We start from the raw sequence: 15,960 nt of genomic DNA, 5'->3' as shown, positions 1-15,960 counted from the left end.
AAGGGGGAGGAATGAAGTTTTATGCTGCAGAGAAAGATAGAAAGCTTGCCCTAATCTAATTACATACTTTTCCTTTAAATAATATGGTACGGACATAAACTTTTTTTTTACAATCCCACTCACCATAAGCAAATGCATTATGCACTAGGAGAGAGAGGATACAAATGCATTGTGACTGCAGAGAGAGAAACAGGCAGCCCATATTCCTCTGCTGTATACACACAAATTCTCTGGGTCAAACATGAGAGGGAGCTCCATTACTTTATCTCTCTCTCGCTAAATTTCTCTCTCCCGGAAATTATTTAGGTCAAAAGACTCTCAGTGGGGACCTACAGAGTGCACTCTCTTTTTCTCCAAATAAATTCGTCGGGTTAAATAAGACAGATGTGAACTGCATTGCCTTCTAACTCTAGTAAGACATGGGTCTCTCTCTCTCTCTCTCTAAAATACAAGGTTTGAATAATGAAGTTCGACTGGTCAAAAAGAAGAAGAGAGGAAACCAGACTGAGGATGGACAGAGGAAGGGACGTGGCACTTGCGATACACCCGTGGACTTCTGACGGACCACAGAGTTCGTTGTGCGTGCGCACTCACGTGCGCTCTGCACGCTTCTCCACGCCCCTCTCTCTCTCTCTCTCTTCTCTTCAGTTTTTTTTTGTTCCCTAATTTCTCTGTTTGCAGAGATCCATGATCGTACTGAAAAAGACTAAAAATCACCTGAGGAGATTAACAGTACCTGTAACGGCCCTTGCTCATTTCAGTATAAGAAAATAACGGTGTTATTTGGGTTTAGCTCTCACACTGTTATTTGAGTTGGGCAATGCTTGTTTGTTGTTATTGCGGATGCTCGTTGAGTTGTGCATTTGATTGTGATTAACCAAGGTTGGTGGGTCGGTGACCTGGATCGTCTATCTGAAAAATCAGTCCGAATTGACAGATCTGAAATCCAGCCAGTGAATCGGCCAATAAAAAATTAAAAAAAAACTAGAGAACAAAAAACGTTAATAAAAATGTATAAAAAATAAAATAAAATTCTGGTTATGTCCTAAAATGGTTAGAACATTCCTGATATTTTGACAGAACCGGACCAATCCCTCCCGTTCTCTACCAAAACCGAAGGTTGTAGTCCGGTTCGCCCTTCTTTTAAACATTGTGATGATAAACCTAGTTTCCATGCGTAACTTTTGTTATGAGATAATTCCAAAATTCGTCTTAATACGAGACAAGCATTTTTAATATACTTTTAAGGCTCCATTTGGACGAAATGTCTATTATTAGTCTTAGAGTTAATTATGACCTAACACACAAAGAGCTTATCTTGATTAACATCATCAATATCTACTGTGTTTTAGGGCGGTTTTCGAATCATTGGGGTCAGGAAGCAGGACCTAAACAGGAGTTGGCTGAAGCAAACCAAACTTAGAGCCAAAGCATTTACCTTTTTTCAGTTAGGAAATGGAGCCTAACGGCCCCAACCATGAGCAGCAGCCTGTCCAGACAGGCCCTCAAAGAGGTATTATGCTGTAAATTGTTTTTTGTGCGATTTTACAACTCCTTTTTCTTTAGTCAGTTCAGCAGTAGGATTCGAACTTGACACGTAGCATTGCAATAGTCGACACTTTGGCCGATCAAGCCCATGTCAGAATTCGGATTCAGTGAAACTCCATAACACTCATATTTACCTCTTTGGATCTCTCCTAGATTCTTAATAATATAGCAATTCTTATGTTGGAAGCAGCATGTTTGTCTGATTAGACCACAAATTACAAATGTCTGAAAGAGATCTACTGAATTTCTTTCTAAAATTTGATCATTTTTCATCTCGTGAGTCTGGGTTTCACAGCGAGAGATTAGGGTTTATTCCATTTATTGAATGAATAGGAGGTCTCAATCACCATTAGACTGACTTTACTTGTGAAGCTTTGTGTGGGATTAAAAGTCTCAAACGAAACCTCAACCCCTATACATGGCCTAATCAAACTCAAACCCCATCTAAATCATCAGTCCTTTGTGGCCTAAGGAGTGTTTCTTATCGATCAGAATAAAAAATATTTTTGCTACTAAACAAGTCTTACTTATCAATCTATGTCTTGACACCATCATGCCTACAGGTGAGCTACCATTTATAGTCAAATAAGATGATAGACCTAGGGCATAAACTATGCAGTATTTCTATAAATGAAGCTCACGTGAATTATAAAATGAGCCAAATCCTCATTACTCTTTAACTTTCAACATGGAATCATCGGACCTTAGCTGAACAGAATGCTTTCTTGAGGCTGATCTGTCTCATGGTTTGCTCTACTTTGTCACTGAGATCAATATACTAGGATCTCACATACACTTACGCTCATAATAAAAAATAACATAGTTACAAGATGAATAATTGCGCATGAAATCTGATAATAAAATAACTATATGTAATCCTAGAATTATCAAGGAAAAAGTTTGTACAATGCATCAATAATATATTATAAAAGTAAGGTGCACTTCAAAAATCCTCTAAAAAAGGTTTTCCATACTGGAAAATCATCCAACTGATCATCTTCAACTCAAGATGAATGAATAAATTAAAAAAAAAAAGTTTCAAGTTCTAAAAATCGTGTATCTATCTGGACTTCAAGATTTTCAAATGTTTATGAATTTATACTCTTTTTTTTTTGCTTTGAATTGATAGAGTGGTTTATGTATGAACCCTAAAATTTTAGGTAAAATACGAAATGTCCCCCTTGTACGTGGAAATTACAAAGAAGATCGGTCAACCTACTTTTTTATGTTTTTCAAAATTGCCCCTCGGTCAACCCGAATTTTAAATTTTTTTTTTTTAGTTTTTTCCATTAGTAGGGTAGTGCCCCAAGCTTTAAGGCACTGCCCTATTTATGAAAAAACTAAAAAATTAAAAAACAAAAATTCAGATTGACTGATGGGTAATTTTAAAAAAAATAAGAAAAAGGGGTTGACCAACCTTCTTTGTAATTTCCACATATAAGTGGAGCATTTCGTATTTTACCTAAATTTTAGGGCCTATACATGAATAAAACTATGAAATTTAAAGCCCCATAAATAGTGGAAGTTAAACACATTTATAAACATTTGAAAATCTTCAAAATAGACAGTCTAGATAATGTGTTACAAGATGCACTGTTTTTAAAATTTAAATTTATTTTATATATATACATGTTTAATTAGATACTAAGGCTGAGAATTTACCTTCCTTTTACAGTATGAAAATTGATGATTTATATGAACTTTTTCATATTAAAAAGAAAGTACCCAAACCCTTACGTTTCTTTTTTCTCCAGTAAGGAAAAAATGTAAGACAAAATAAATAGCTAGACCTGTGATTCGCAATCCCTAAGGTCTTTTCCTTCTTTGGGTTGCTTTGACATGCATTAAATGCACTAAAACGGATGTCACAAAAGCTCACATCTTGAAGTTCATGTCTTGCACAAATCTCCACCCCGGTGGTGGTGTTGTGCACCTTGATTTTAACTCCTAGCTAAATAACAAAGGGGTGATGAAGACAAATGCACGAGTACCTAGATTCCTAGAGCATTGCATTCTATTGCAATATTACACCACCCTACGTGTTGTCTTTGAGACCCAACCAAATAAACAAGCATTGCATTTTTCTCTACTTCTCTATATTGGCCTCACATTAAATTAAAATAAAATAAAATAAAATAAGAGGTATTTACGTACAGATTCAAAAATTTTTATATAAAATACCATAAGGGTAATTTTGTGCTACAATTTCACATAAATTCGGTCAACTCGTATTTTTTTTATTTTGTCTGTTGATTCGAGGATGCCATTTTCGGACCGCATTTTCATTTTATTGTTTTAGCTTTTCCATTAGTAGGGCAGTGTCCCAAGCTTTAGGGGTAGTGCTTAGGTAGTCTCAGGGTAGAATCCTCGCATTGCCCTCTGGATGGAGCAAGTCTCAATTCCTAAGCGGCCCAAGATCCTCATCCTCGTACTGCTCTTTTTTTCTTAGTTGTTTAGAAAAACAGCGGTCCCAGGTTCCCATCCTCTAACCGCACTTTATTTTTTATTTTTTGAGTAAAACAACGATCCGACGATGGGGACCTCAGATTGCTCAATTTTGAAAAAATTAAAAAAATGTGGGTTGACCATCTTTCATTATAATTTCCACCTATAATCGGACCATTTTGTATTTTAGGTAATTATTTTGTGTCCGTACATAATTTACTTTAAAAAAATAAAATAAAGAGCTACATTGGCTTCTCACTAAAATATCTCTCTCATATCCAAATATTTAAATACGCTTCACTAGAAGCCCTCTCTCTTTAAAACTTTTACGAGGAAATGAAATGGAACTCTTGTAGAAACTCTAATTTAAAGCTTTTTAGAGATTAGTTATGACCTTAGTGGTTGAATAATTGGGGTGATGTTCTGAACCCCGTTTGTCCGGGCTTTATTCCGTGTCTTTTGCTGGACATAACAACAATGCAGCCACCTACTATTACCAAAAACCGTCCCCCTTTTGGAACATGGTCAAAGTTCAAGTTGCTTTTCAGTCGTTGGTAGTTAAAGCTTGCTTCCTGAAGTGCCCTACCCTCAGAAATAGTGTTTTTGTATGTGTGTGTGGTGTGGTGGGGTGGGGTGGGGTGGGGTGGGGTGTGGTGGGGTGGGGTGGAGAGAGTGAAGAGAAAGAGAGAGAGCAAACTTAGGGGTGGCAATGACCCGACCGGAACCGGACTCGGACCCAGACCTAAACCCAAAAATATAGTGTAGGACCTGAACCCGGACCCAGAACCGATCTAAAAATTAAAATATATATAATTTAATTATATTTAAATATACTTCGTACATTGAGACCCGAAAAAAATTATCAGACCTAAACGGTGTTCAAGTCTAAGATTTAGATCCAGATCCGACCCGTCAAGTCCAAATTTTAGACCCATAGCAAGACCTCGGCCTCGAGTCAGGTCCGGGTCCCCTTGCTGCAAACTTCCCTATAAGTAGTTTGATAGTGTGCATGGGGAGAGAGATAGTAAACTTAGTAGTGTGATTGTGTGGAGAGAGAGAGAGAGAGAGAGAGAGAGAGAGAGAGAGAGAGAGGGAGAGAGAGAGATTGTGATATACCTTGGTGAGACCACCCCATGACATAAAAGGGGATTAAGAATCCGACTTCTTGGGTTGAATACCACTTTGCCAGATTTGTTTAGGGCTGAACCTCTCGAGCCAAGGAAACGGTGGGAATAGGAGACATGGAAACAGTGCCCACGTTCTCCTTATATCTCCCACCTTTTTTTATTCACCCTAAAACGCTTAAGAAAATGTACTCTATTTCACCAACGAATATTAATATTCGCCCATTTTTTTTCTGCTCTTCCTCCTTATATACTCCCCCTCAACCCCACTCATTTTTCTCCCTCTTCATTTCCAAGCCCGTGTTCTTCTCCAACACAGATACACTTAGAGAGAGAAACCATAGAGGAGAGTTAGAGGAGAGAGAGAGAGAGAGAGAGAGTTTTGAGGTAAAATTCTTGAGGTTCACCTCTTCACCTCGATGTAATTATGGTGGGTTTCTATCTCCAGATTAATATTTTGATTTTTCTTAAATTTCATACACAATTTTAGCTTAAAGGGCTGGTGCAATGGTTTTCTGCAGGGGATTCAGAAGCCTGCATGGTTAGAGGCTCTGAACTCTCAGAAATTCTTTGTGGGTTGCTCAGCTCATGAGAGTGCAAAGAAGAACGAGAAGAACATTTTCTGCTTGGATTGCTGCACCAGCATTTGCCCCCACTGCTTGCCTGCGCACCGAGCACACCGATTGGTGCAGGTCCGGCGCTATGTTTACCATGATGTTGTGAGGCTTGAAGACTTGGAGAAGCTCATAGATTGCTCCAATGTTCAGGTTGTTTTCTTTTTCTCTTAGAGTTCTACTCATAACACAAAACTACACAAACTTCTTGTGATTCTTTCTTAAATTGTGTACTTGTTCGTGTTTTCGATATCACAGGCCTATACCATTAACAGTGCAAAAGTGGTGTTCATCAAGAAACGCCCTCGGAATCGGCAATTCAAGGGTTCTGGTAATGTCTGCACTAACTGTGATAGGACCCTACAAGAACCATACATTCATTGCTCTCTTGGTTGCAAGGTAAATCATCCGTTTCTCTTCATCTTTTGATATCACAGTTAGTTGACATTTTGAGAGTTGATAATTTGTGTTTCATACTCTTCAATCATAGTAGTCAGAAAATATGGGGGGGGGGGGGGAAGGAAGCGGAGGGGGTATCGCCTTTAATAGAGCGATACCCCTTAATAGAGCATAATAGCGAACCAGACTTCGCGTAGGCAACCTCAATTAGTCGGGAAAAGGCTTAACGAATCAGGATTCTTGTAGCCAACCCCAATTAGTCAGGAAAAGGCTTTGATGATGATGACTCTTCAATCGTAGTTTTAGTCCTTCCCAAAATATTTTCTGAATAATATGAAAAATAATGGAATAATTAGTATGAATCCCTCTTGGATCGAGTTCTAACGAATCCTTTGAGAACTCGTAAGAAACTTTAGAAACATAGGGACGGGGGAACAATAAAATTCTCATACATATATTTCGTGGAGAAAAAAATAAAAGAAAAGAACTAGGTATACCTTTTTATATCGTGAATGTAGTAAAATTTCATGGCAATTGTGGCAACTATTGTGGATACATATGAATATAGATGAACATGATTCTTTGTTTTCTTTTTTCTTTTTTCTTTTTAAGCAAGCACATAATTGAGGTATTGTAGCATGGTTATTCTTTGAATCTACATCACATCTTGCACTTTCAATAATTTTCTTGACAAATTAGTGCATTAGAATGGGCCATTCCAACACTAATACACAATAAATTTAAACCAAAAGGTTTTTGAGCTTTGATGCCTATGGAACTAAATATCAGGCCACAAATAGTTGGGATGATAAAGCTCAGATGAGGATGAGGATGGTGATGATGCCTATGTATCTAAATCATTTAAATAACTTAAGCATTGTTATGGTATGGTCATGCATTATTTGTCTAACCAACTAATGTTTATGACTTTACAAGGGCCTTCACATGTGTACATGCATGTTTTTATATATGCTAGAATGCATTTATGTATATTATATGATGAATTCTAGAGGATTTATGCTTATTAAACTCTTAAGACTCGAGAATTATATGATTAATTCTAGAGGATTTACGCTTCTTAAACTCTTAAGATTTGAGAATTGGTTGCTAAGGGTTAGAGAAACACGAACAGGTGGACTTTGTATTGAAGCATAACAAGGACCTCACAGCCTACTTAAGGACTTGCAAAACGTTGCAATTAAGCCCTGATTTCTTGGTCCCTCATGATGCTATGGAAGAGGAGATGAGCGAGACACCACATTCTGTGATGGACTGTGATGAAGCCATGGGATTGTCTTCGGGCTCTTCAGGTTGCGACAATAACCTCGCCTTCGCTTGCACTGCTACCACCGATTTAGTTCGAAAGAAGAGAACTGGAAGCTACTATGTGTGCGCAAGATCGGCCAATGTTGCGAACGAGGACATGGTGGTTACCATGAGCAGAAGAAAGGGGATCCCACATAGGTCTCCCCTATGTTAACTCTCACTCTCCCTCTCTCTCTCAAACACGCACACAAGTTGCACTAACAAGTCTTTCTAGGCTCCATGGAAACGTATTTGTCCTCCTTAATACACACATTCCTCTCTAGCATACATTCTTTTTTCCTTTTTTTTCTTTTTTGAACATTGCTCTTTAGCATACATTATTTTTTCCTTTTTTTCCTTTTTGAACATTGCTCTCTAGCATACATTCAAGTAGGTAAAATAGAACCACCCCCTCCCATCTCTCTCTCTCTCTCTCTCTCTCTCTCTCTCTCTCTCTCTCTCTCTCTCTCTCTCTCTCTCTCTCTCTCTCTCTCTCTCTCTCTCTCTCTCTCTCTCTCTCTCTCATGAAAGGCACTTGTTTTATATATTTCCCAACAGTCAAACAATACAACCTAACCTAGAAACAAAACGAATTACAGAAGTAAGAACAAACAAAAGAAAACCAACATCTAACCAAACATTTCAACAACCAGCTCAGTAACAGTCGCCCCCAATTTTGATCTCTCTCTCTCTCTAACAAAAAGTTAACACCTCTCTCTCTCTCCTTCACACACACACATGTTGATCTCTAGGATACATTCAGATAGACACAATAAAACCACCCTTCCTCTCTCTCTCTCTCTCTCTCTCATACACAGATGTAGCTCTCTAGGATACCTTCAGGTAGGCACAACAAAACACCCCTTCCTCTCTCTCTCCTTCTCCCTCTCTCTCTCTCTCACATACACATTTATTGCTCTCTCTCACACACACGCACATGTTGCTCTCTCTCTCACACACACACATGTTGCTCTCTCTCTCTCTCACACACACACATATGTAGCTCTCTAGTACACAGTACACTAAACCGCTTCCCATCTCTCTCTTTTTTTAACAAGATCCCCCTTCCCATCTCTCTCAAACACACACATCACGTAGGTACACTAACCCCTCTTCTCATCTCTCTCTCTCTCTCTCTCTCTCTCTAAGTTCGAGTTCCTTATCTTAACGCCTTCACGTGCTAGGCCTCCTTTCCCAACTCTTTAACTATTGTATACAACTCCCAACGGCCCATAAAATGTTGCCAAGCAGTGGAATTCTTTCCTTTCATTTAATTTAATTTTTCAAATGTGAGTTTGTCTATGCATCTGAGATCTTGCACATTGGTATGATTTGGAGCAGGACAAAAGGTGGGTTTTTGGCAGGAGCATTCGTGTACCTTCCTTCCAAATTTTTATACTTTTAACCTCCAACACCCCATAAACCACATTATTATAACGTAAGATCTTTGTCACCCCCTCGTGATAGACCTTGGATAAAGCAATTTTATTTATTTATTTAACAATAACCTTCTTATCTTTGACCGGACCATAAGAGTCTTTGACACACCTTGGTTCATGTAATATTAAATGGAAATATATACAATAGGTAGGGGTGGCAATGGTCCAGGTGGCCAGGCCCGGCCCGGACCAAAAAAATAGAGCTTGGGCCACAAAATATGGCCCGAGGACTAGGCCTAGCCAGGCCACCATAGACATGACCTGGCCCTTATTTTTCTTTTCTTTTTTTTTACATTGTTTTCTATTAGTTTTACTAGGCTCGGCTCGTTGCCAGCCCTAATAGGACTATTTAACTTTTTTATAAGGCGGTCACGATCATTTCTGGCTATTAGATTTGAAATCGAAAGGCTGAGAGTGTGTGATTGATTGGGCTCAAAGTTTAAAGAAAATTTTTTCGAACACCATAGTGGCTAGAATTTGATGGGACCTCTTTGTTCTAAAAGTAGATGGTCTTACTGTATACAATCCCATATGAAATTCCCTTGGCCCTCTACTAACCCATATAAGCTATATTAAATATAACACATAGAGCTTTTGATTAATAAGATATTGTTTTATAAAGACATTTCTAGGATTAGTTGTGACCACCTTGTTCTAAAGATAGATGGTCTTATTATATACAATCCCATATGAAATTCCCTTAACCCTCTATTAGCCCACATAGGTTATGTACTATAAGCTATATTTAATAGAACACATAGCTTTTGATTAATGAGATATTGTTTTGTTAAGACATTTCTAATCCACATAGTTAATTTATGATGTACTGTGAGCTATATTAAAGAGAACATATTTAAGTTTTGATTAATAAGATATTGTTTCATTAAGACAATTACTTGGGTTTATGCACTTAAGTAGAATATGTAAGAAGAGTATATAATTAATAAGATATTGTTTTATTAAGACATTTCTAACCCACATAGTTTAGATGTACTATGAGTTATATTAAAGAGAACATATAGAGCTTTTGATTAATAAGATATTGTTTTATTAAGACAATTACTTGGGTTTGTGCCCTTAAATAGAATATGTATGAGGAGTATATAATTACCTGCATGCGCACAACACGGCATGTGACTGGAGATTTGGGCTGGGCCCCACAAGAGGGTTTACATGATCAAACAGTTCATATTTTGATGGATTCGAATTGAGGTCTAAGTCAAATGGGCCGTCCTGGCCGTCCATTTTGAGACTTTATGCTTTGCAATTTGGACGGGATGGAGTATGAATTTTCTCAAACTCGAGAATGACCAAACCGGTGGTCCAATCAACGACTTGGTGTCTTGGCCAATCAAATTCAAACTAAAAATTGATTTTAGTAAAAAATCAATCAAAATTAATGTTTGATCAGTTTTGACTAGTCGAACCAGCCGTTTTTAATCCGTTGGACCAACTAATAAAGTTGGACAAATTTTTAATATATTTTATATTTTTATAAGAAATTTATCAACATACACCTAACTTTTGAACTATTTAATATTATTCCAAGTCTAAATCATGTATATTATGATGGATATTTTGAAATTAAATAAAAAAAAATGGCTAAAATGTTAAATAGTTAATTTAAGTATATTTTGACAAGGACGTAGTTAGCATGCAGCCAAAGCCGCACATGTAGAAATGCGGGGCCTTTTGAAATAGAATTTGATCCTAATTTTTAGAAAATATATAATCTTTAACATGAAGATCATAAATATGAAATAATAAATAAATTTTGAAAATTAAAATAATAAATCTATTAAAAAAACATTTGGACCGTTAGTTTTACTTGTTTTTAGATAGACCACCTATTTGCATCTATCTTTAATATGGATGTGTTATACCTCTGGACTGCATATTATACAAATGCGGTCCAACCCGCATGAAACAATTGCTCTTTTGACAAACTTCACTATTTTTAAATTATTATAGCTATTTTCTTTTTCTTTTTTCAAAAATTTGGTTCATCCAGTTTGACCATTTATTAGATTGGTTTTGGCTAGATCAAACCTCTCATTGGTTTAGCATCATATGATTTCAAAGTATAATAGGGAGATTGAGGATGAGATATTCAGAAAATGTCGTATATAAAATTAGAGGTGGGTAGGTGAAGTGGAGATCAACTTCTAGAGTTTTATGTGATCGACATATATCAATGAAATGGAAAGAAATTTTATAGGATGGTTGTAAGATCAACTATACCTTATAGGACGGAATGTTGTCCATTCAAGAAACAACATATGAGTGTAGCTGAGATGAGGATGTTAAAATGAATGAGTGGCAAGATAAAAATGATAGAATTCATAACGAACACATATGAGGAAACTTACGGGTAGTTCCAATAGACGATAAGATGAGTGAAAATAGACATAGGTTAGCTATATGCAGCATCAACTAGAACAATATTGGTTAAGACGGAAGATTTGGTTCAAATAGAAGGTTCTACAAGGGTAAGAAAAATGTCTAAAAGGACATGGATGGAAGCAGTAAGAAAAGATATGGCGATTTATGGCCTGATTGAGGATAGGATGATAGAGCGGAACGGTGTAACATGATTCATAAATCCGAACCCAAATAGTTGGAATAAGAATCGGATAACAATGATAATGAAGATAATGATTTTGAGATATAAATAGGGAATAAGTTCGTACAATTGTGGGCATGATCTCTTGACCAAATTAAGTAAATCACACTCTACACTCAATGTCATATCTCTTCTCTTTAGCTCTAAGTCGATCGCCTTCATGTCATAATGGTTCTCTCCTATAGGAATAACGTGGTACTCTTTTTTTTATTCTTTTTCAACGCTAACTTAAATTTCATCATATCAAATGTACAATGAGATTCATGCAAAAAGAATTAAAGAAGCTGCACAAAAAAGCCTTAATACACCTCAACACTGTTAAGAGTACAAAAGAGATGAAGGAATTAGGGTCATGGTGTTCCAATCTTCCGGACCACCATGAGAAAAATTTATAGAATCCTCCATTCCACCCCCTGAATTCAATGTGCTATTTGAAAAGATCCAAATTTTATATACAATTTATTCAAAAGACTCCCTCGTATACCCTTAGCTTCTTTCACTTTCTTGTTCTGTGCTATACTGAAATGTCCCCGGCTTGGCTAATTAGCCTCCATCATTCCGTTGTGATCATCATCATCATCCGAGCTTTATTCCAACTAATTGTTCTGCATTGTTATTTGTCTTTCTATTAAAATGGCGGAAGACTAAGCGCTCGTTCCATGACTATTCCTATCTTTAATAAGGAGCATGTGGATGAGATGATCTTTGCAAAAAATCCAGAGCTCATGGCGGTCTGATCTATGACAAGGAAGCCAGTGATCCTATGCTTGATGGTGAACTGATCTTTGATAAAGAACCAATCTATGGTGAAGAACAAGATTTTGTTGATGGTCTGATCTATGATCTTCTAGGTGAACCAATTTTTGATGAAGAACCATTGGAAGAAGTTGAGAAAATTTGGAACCCTTCTCTTGGGCGTAGTGATGAGATTTTGAAAAGTTTGATGAAACCTTAGATGACGAGGTGAACCAGGACGAGATAGTCCTTCTATTTGTGGTAGAAGCCATGGATGGAAACATGGGTTTGATGCATACCTGGAGGCTGCAGGCAACTCTGATTTGTATAAAGAACAAGTCATGAATAGTGGGCATTCAAGATTGATTAGGAATTTAGGACTTCAGAAGTTGCAAAGGTAGAAGGTAAGAACGAAGTTCAGGAAGACATGGGCGGTCTGAAGAGGAAGAGATCTCACATTGAATTAGAATTCCGAGAAAGAGAAAGATGATGAAAGGCTGAAAGGAATCTCAAAATCTCTGAATTCTATCGAGCACGGCACATGCAGTAGATGAGGTGATTTTGAGCACCACATCTTCAATAGAGCATAATTTCTCTCTTGTAGCTTAGAATTGGCAACCGTTGGAAAGTTTATTCAGAGGTCTATGGCACTCATACCTACTCTATCAGCTTCCCCTACCGATTTCATTAGAAGAAGCCTTTCCCATAGGATTTTTTATGTGCGATCAAGGATAACTGAATGCAATAAATTTGTATCAGTTCCTCATTATATTGTGTGCTCTTTTTCATGTGCGTTTGGATATGTTTTTTTATAAATATATATGAAAAAAAAACCAAAGACAGGCAAAACTCAAGGAAAGAACCCCTAAAATGCTTGCTAAGCTAGGTTTGGATGGGTTGGGGTTAGGCTCCTCCTTTCTATCTATAAGGGGAAATTTACCGCTCAAGCTAATGGATTTCTGTCTAAAAAGGTTTATGTAACTAGCTCTTTGTCCCTCTAACCTAAGATGAATTTCTAACTCTCCAACCCTTCAAATGAAGTTTTGGAGGTTGTATAAGGCTTGAATGAAACATGGGTGGGAAACCAATAAAATAAATAATACATGGGTAAAAAATCAACTTTTTATCCCATCATTATTGAAATGGCAAGTTTATTATGTGTTTTTTGAGGGGAATATCAATTGGTGACCCATAGAATCTTTGGAGCCTCACATATCATCAACCTCCCTAATTATTTCGACCGGTTTAGCATAAATGCATGGCCATTTTGGCTCCATGATCTCGTAGAAAATCGAGTTAGGATTATTTTACCTTAAGCTTCACTCAAAAACTCTACATTTGGGGGAGTTACGAAAGTTTTATGGGTGCAAAGCACATTTCCTAGAACTTCAAACTTTTATCAGTGTTGGGGCTTCAAAATGGGCTCCAATCTTCGTAGGAACCTGGCAATAACTTATATACATGGTTAGGGTGTTGAGCTAAGAGAATGCTTGCAAACTTTTAGCTTAAAATACCTTTTGGATTGAGAGAGTTTGAACTTGGAGTGGGTGAAAGTCATGTATTCTGCCACACATGAAAATTTATTCCATCCTCTACTTTGGTCTCAAATCTAGCATAGATCCAAGTAAGGAACCTCCATGATGTCCATATGACTACAAATAGCATTGAATAAAGAACATCCTTTCTATTTTTCAGCCCATTCATGTGGGATTGGGGAGAAATGACCAAAAGAACGAGGGGTATCAACATGTATTTTGCAGCCTTTTAGCCATGTGAATAGTGACCAGGGTAGGGCTTGTCCTAATGAACTTTAGCCCTTTTTGATGTTGTTCCCTTTTTGTAGACCGTCGATGTACATGTTGTGGGTCGTAATGGAGCCCAAAGCCCATGAATTTTATTAGGAAGGTCCACCAACACCAACTATGAGGATCCTCCAGAATTGACCGTTATGAGAGATGTAATATTTCTGGTAATTTTTGTTGGAAACCATAATCCATCATGCCTTTTAAGGTTTTTTTTAGGTAAAACGAGGCTTAATGCTGCCCCTAGATTTTAAGCCTGTTTATGGGTACATGTTGTCACAACATGGTTGGTTGGATGCTTTAATATAGTAACAAATGCGTATAATTGAATTTGTTGATTTTCATTCTCTCATCAAAATAAAGTTATAATTGTAACTTAGATCAAACTTGCTTTTATGTGAATTTAATTAAGTTTTTATGGAACTAATATTTTAAAAGGAAAATATCTTCATACCTGATGTTTTTAAGTTTTATTTCTCAAGCACCCAAAGTTTGAAAATATATCTTGGGGCATAAAGATATCAAGTATTGTATCTTCTAATCCCTTGATTTAATTTTTTCTATTTTTATAGACCAAATTTTCTCTAATTTTTTAGACCAAACAAATATTAAAATGACATGCCCTCTCTAAACCACTCTCTCTCCACGTGCCCTAAATTTATCTCTCCCCCATGATTCTTCCCAAATCCTCCAACTCTCTCTCTGTTTCCCGGTACTCACTCTCTCTCCACCGTATTTTCCCAAACTAAAGAAACCACATCTTTCTTTCTCTACCCTCTCTCTGGTCTTCAATAGCTTCGCTTCCCCATTGAAGGAAATCAAAAGTCTCTCTGATCTTCAATAGTTTCACCTCCCCATTGCAGGAAACCAAAAGTATGAATTTTCAGTATCCCAGAAAACCAAAAGTCTAACTTTCTCAACAATCCTCAATGCTGCAAACCAAAAGTGTCCACTTGATCACAGGTACTTATCACTCCAAACTAAAAAATCCTCATCTTCTTTCTCTCTCAAGAACTGTAGCAATGGCTTTCAATAGTGGAGATGTGGCTTCAACAATGGCTTCCAATGGTGGAGATGTGGTTTCAACAATGGCTTCCAATGGTGGAGATGTGGCTTCAACCAGTCAACATCAAAGCCTCCTCGTTCTCCATCTCCTCTAACGAATTTTAGTGACGGGTAGAGCCCGATGAATGAAAGTGTTCTTAAGACCTGCTCTGGGCTTCACAGAGAGAGGTTTGGGGAACCACGGGAGAGAGAGAGAGGGGTTTGGGGAGAATCATGGGGGAGAAAGAATTAAGAGAGAAAAAAAGATACATGTCTTTCAAAGATTTGTTTAGACTAAAAAATAGGATAAAAGTGACTAAAATTAGTGTAGAGGATTAAAAGATATAATATTTTAAATTTTTAAGATTTAAAATATGTTTTGAAATATTAAATTTAATGAAAAATAAAACTTAAAAACCTATCTTCCATATTTTAAAAGTAGATGTGTAGCCGATAAAGTTTCCTGTCTCTAATATATTCCCTTGAGAGTACACACGTTTTATCAAGGAAAATAATTTCACCTCCTCATATGGGCACCCGCACATATAAAAAGAAGAGATATAGGTTTAAGCGCGAAGGAAAAAAAGGCAAAAGTTTAGTGAGAGATTTGAAGTCTACCCTTGTTAGAAAGAGAGAAAAAAAAGGAGAGAGATGGATTTAAGGGGAAAGATAGAATTGGAAAAGGTTAGAAAGAGAGAAAAAGTTGAAGTATTCTGTTTAGAGAGAGAGGGGTGGTGGGGTAAGTATGGGCTTCTTCGGGTCATTTCATTCCTATTGTATTCTTGTAATTTCTTACCATTGTAATCTACTTGACTCTAACACCTTACGACCATATTTCAGGTTAGGGTACAATGTTATATCAAAAGTTACAAATTGTTGTTT

At 37.0% G+C, this 15,960-nt stretch overlaps 1 protein-coding gene across 1 annotated transcript; it reads left to right on the top strand.

Moving 5' to 3' along the window:
- The first annotated feature begins 5,413 nt into the window (after positions 1–5,413).
- LOC18442528 (PLATZ transcription factor family protein) lies at positions 5,414–8,680 on the top strand. Its single transcript, XM_088855739.1, has 4 exons — positions 5,414–5,547; positions 5,639–5,884; positions 5,990–6,130; positions 7,263–8,680. Exons 1-4 carry the CDS (start codon positions 5,545–5,547, stop codon positions 7,608–7,610), a joined length of 738 nt encoding a protein of 245 aa, XP_088711865.1. The 5' UTR covers positions 5,414–5,544; the 3' UTR covers positions 7,611–8,680.
- Positions 8,681–15,960: the final 7,280 nt, after the last annotated feature.

Source organism: Amborella trichopoda, chromosome 13, assembly GCF_054954075.1.
Source record: "Amborella trichopoda isolate Santa Cruz 75 chromosome 13, AtrichopodaSantaCruz75HAP2 v2.0, whole genome shotgun sequence".
In the NCBI taxonomy this organism is placed as follows: domain Eukaryota; kingdom Viridiplantae; phylum Streptophyta; class Magnoliopsida; order Amborellales; family Amborellaceae; genus Amborella; species Amborella trichopoda.
The sequence above is the reverse complement of the archived record's forward strand: the minus strand, read 5'-3'. Positions and strand labels throughout refer to the sequence as shown.